Source organism: Phaseolus vulgaris, chromosome 10 (genome assembly GCF_000499845.2).
Source record: "Phaseolus vulgaris cultivar G19833 chromosome 10, P. vulgaris v2.0, whole genome shotgun sequence".
Lineage (NCBI taxonomy): Eukaryota > Viridiplantae > Streptophyta > Magnoliopsida > Fabales > Fabaceae > Phaseolus > Phaseolus vulgaris.
In genome coordinates, this window is record NC_023750.2 from 19,977,234 (window position 1) to 19,981,091 (window position 3,858).

A 3,858-nucleotide genomic window follows, 5' to 3' on the forward strand; every position below is an offset into this window, starting at 1 on the left:
TGTATTGCTCAGTGAAGAGCTTCGAGAACTGAGAGAAAGACGTGATATGCCCTTCTGGTAAACTCACGAACCACTCCATGGCGATTCCGCTCAATGTGCTCATGAACATTTTGCAGTACACAGCGTCTGAGCCCCCAGACAACATCATCTGGGTGTGGAATGCCGTCAGATGTGCCTCCGGGTCTTCTACCCCCTTGAACGACGCCTTTACCCCCACCAGGTTGGGAGGCACCACGGTTCCCATGATTTCAGGGGAGAATGGCATGGGGAACGCTCTTGGAGGTGAGGGCTGCCTAGACACCCTTTCGTCAACCATGTGTTCCCTCTGCGCCTGCAGCGTCCTTCTCAACTCCTCGTTGACGCGATTCAGCTCGTCGTTCCTGTTTTGCGACACAGCTAACTCCGTCTGCATCCTCTCTTGTTCAACCTTTGACGCTGCGGCGTTATCCTGCAGCGTGCGCACCATTTCCAGGACCTGCGCCATTGTCACAGCTCCTTCGTCAGCGGATGGCGCAGGCGATGGTTGTCTGTTTCTAGGAATCCTTCTCTATCAAGGAAACTGATAAAAACTCTGGTAAGTCTTTAAAACTGTGGTATATATGGGACAACGATTCACTCGTGCCCCACGGTGGGCGCCAAATGATCCTGCCGGCGACTCGAACGTGGTGGAATCGCTTCGTAGCACTCTCTGCCCTGTCTACGCGACTGCGTCTTCTGCAGAATCACCCTCAGAACCTTCTCTTGCTTCTCCAAACGTGGCCTGCAAAACACACAGACGGCGCCTCTGGCGGCCGTTTGCACTCCGACGATCAAGTTAGTCCACAGAACCACCAAAGACTAGAAAACTAGTAGCGTGTGTGTGTAAGAACTCTTGCACTCTGTTTTTTCGTCCCCCTCACTCTCACCCTGATTCTCTCTTTTATCTCTCTTTCCATGCTTCTGGGCATAGCAGAATTCTGTTATGCTTTTCTGGCATGTGGTAGAACCCTGTTATGCTTTTCAGAGAAAGCGTACCTTCAGAATCAGCAGTGGGGAGCGTGAGAGTCTGTGCATGTCTGCGCGTCTCTGCGCTTGGCTGCGCCTGTCTGTACCTTTAGTGGTACGGAGTGCTCTTTTGTCTGGACCGCACCCCTCTCAGATGATGACACGTGGAGGCCTGCAACTCACATCTAACCACACACGTGTCACTTACTGGAAGGGCTCTAGCGCTTCTCTTTGTGTGCCTAAGTTACGCCCTTGCGGAGTAACTTAGGATGTTTCTCTTATCTGGGCAGATCGCATACTCATGGGAGAACGTCGGGTGTGGCTGGTCTAGGCACACTCACCAAACGTTGCTCTCTGCGTATACAACTTACCCTTCACGATGCCATGCACGTAATGGGTTGAGGGAATCACCAACCACTGACTGGTTTACTAGTTCCCTCAGGCCACTCTCGTGCATGATTCCCTGAGGTGTGCTCATGCGAGATCCATGCGTAACGCTTTTGCTGGGAACCTCATTCCCAGTTTAACTGCGTGTAACACGAGACCCCGATGACTGATCAGTGTTTATCTGTTTCTCGCGTTCTGCCTTCAGGCGTTAGTCTGAGAACTGGTCTGTTGGTGGCCACTTGGCTACTGACCACCGATCACCATTCTGGATACTCCGTCCCCCGACCTCTCTGCTGCCTGATCTGTTGGTGGTCACTTGGTTACTGACCACCGATCACCTTTCTTGGCGATCGTCCCCCTGACCTCTCTGCCACCTGGTCCACGTGTCACCCTGCGAGTGGTCCACGTGGTTCTCTTATGCTGACGTCATCGACTACCGATGACCGATCGGATCAGTTTCTTTGGGGGAGGATGTACGGCCTCTCAGAGAAAGAAGTACGCGCGGTCGGTGATGGCAGCCGACTCGGCGGAAGAGGATCACTACCCCGACGTTGACATCGTCTTTACCAAAGCCGATCTCCGGGACGTTGTGCCTCACGACAACGACCCAATAGTTATCTCCCTTGTCACGGCAGGGAGGAAGGTGCACAGGGTCCTCGTGGACCAGGGAAGCTCGGCAGACGTGATGTTCTGGCCAACGCTCAGCAAGTTGCAGCTGTCCCCTGACCATCTGAAGCCATACCCGGGGTGTTTGTATGGTTTCGCAGGGGACCAGGTAGAGGTGCGGGGCCATGTGGAGCTGAGGACCACATTCACGGATGGTGCCACAGCCCGCACTGAGAAAATTAAGTACTTGGTGGTCAATGCTCCGTCCGCTTACAACATACTGTTGGGAAGACCGACGCTCAATAGGTTAGGAGCCGTACCATCGACAAGGCACATGAAGCTAAAGATGCCTTCGATGGAGGGGGTAGTGGTTACCATAAAATCGGACCAAAAGGAAGCCCGCCGCTGCTACGAAAACAGTCTCAAGCAGCGAAGAAGCGTGTGCCATGTTACCACGATGCCGCCACCAAGGTTGGACGAAGGAAGAGCGGAAGTCGCGACGTTGGTAAGAGGCACGCACGGCGACGCGGAGATGGAAGAAGCAATGCTTGGGGGCTCGGGAAGTGCCCAGGATGAAGCTGAGAGGGCGAGAGAGATAGCGCCTCGCGAGTCTGGGATTGCGAGGGCGGTCATCGCCAGAGAGAGAAGACCCCACCCGACTGAGGGGTGGGTGGAGGCGGAGATCGGGAGAAGAAGGTTCAAGCTGGGAGGACCGCTCGGCGAAGACATGCGACGACAGATCTCCGGGGTGATTGAGAAGAACATGGGCGCATTCGCATGGTCAGCCTCAGACATGCCGGGTATTGACCCGGACTTCCTCTGCCATCGCCTTGCTTTGGACCCTCAGGTCCGACCGGTGCGCCAAAGGAGGAGGAAGTTCAATGAGGAAAGGAGGCAGTTGATCCACGAGGAAACCCACAAACTCTTGGCCGCGGGGCATATTAGGGAAATCCAATACCCAGAATGGCTGGCCAATGTGGTGCTGGTGAAGAAGTCAAACGACAAGTGGAGGATGTGCGTGGATTTCACCGACCTCAACAGAGCATGCCCCAAGGACTCCTATCCCCTGCCTAGCATTGACGCCCTGGTGGATAGTGCGTCAGGATGCCAGCTGATGAGTTTTTTGGATGCTTTTTCGGGCTACAACCAGATCAGGATGCACCCGTCGGACGAGTGCAAGACCGTGTTCATGACCGAGCGATCTTGCTACTGTTATAAGGTAATGCCGTTCGGGTTAAAGAATGCGGGGGCCACCTATCAGAGGTTGATGGATAGAGTACTCTCGCCGATGCTGGGAAGGAACGTGTAGGCTTATGTTGATGACATGGTGGTCACCTCGCGAGGGAAGGAGGAACATGTCGCTGATCTGGAGGAACATGTCGCTTAAAGAATATTTGGCAAGCCCGCCGGTGCTGTGCAAGCCACAGGCGGGCGCCCCTCTTCGTTTATACTTTGCTGTAACAGAGAGGGCGGTCAGTTCGGTTCTGGTCCAATAGCAGGACCAGGTCCAGAGACCTATTTATTTTGTAAGCAAGGTGCTGCAAGGCCCTGAAGTAAGATATCAGGCTCTGGAAAAGGCAGCTCTGGCGGTGGTGTTCTCGGCAAGAAGGTTGCGTCACTACTTTCACAGCTTCACGGTTGTAGTGATGACTGATCTCCCCATCCAGAAGGTGCTGAAAAAGCCAGATGTAGTCGGAAGAATGGTAAAGTGGGCCGTAGAATTATCTGAGTTTGATATCATATACGAAGCCCGAGGACCGATCAAGGGGCAGGTGTTTGCAGATTTCGTCGTTGAGTTGTCATCGGGCGCCGCACCACCGGAGGGCTCGGTCTTCCGATGGGTCTTATCGGTGGATGGATCCTCAAACCAACAGGGGAGTG

General features: G+C 54.2%; 1 protein-coding gene across 1 annotated transcript; it reads left to right on the forward strand.

The window, feature by feature from the left end:
• The first annotated feature begins 1,810 nt into the window (after positions 1-1,810).
• LOC137816341 (uncharacterized) lies at positions 1,811-3,286 on the forward strand. Its single transcript, XM_068619442.1, has one exon. The coding sequence runs from the start codon at positions 1,811-1,813 to the stop codon at positions 3,284-3,286; it is 1,476 nt and encodes a 491-aa protein (XP_068475543.1).
• Positions 3,287-3,858: the final 572 nt, after the last annotated feature.

Coding starts and splice junctions, on each gene's coding strand:
- LOC137816341 (XM_068619442.1), top strand. CDS start 1,811: ATGACCGATCGGATCAGTTTCTTTGGGGGAGGATGTACGGCCTCTCAG.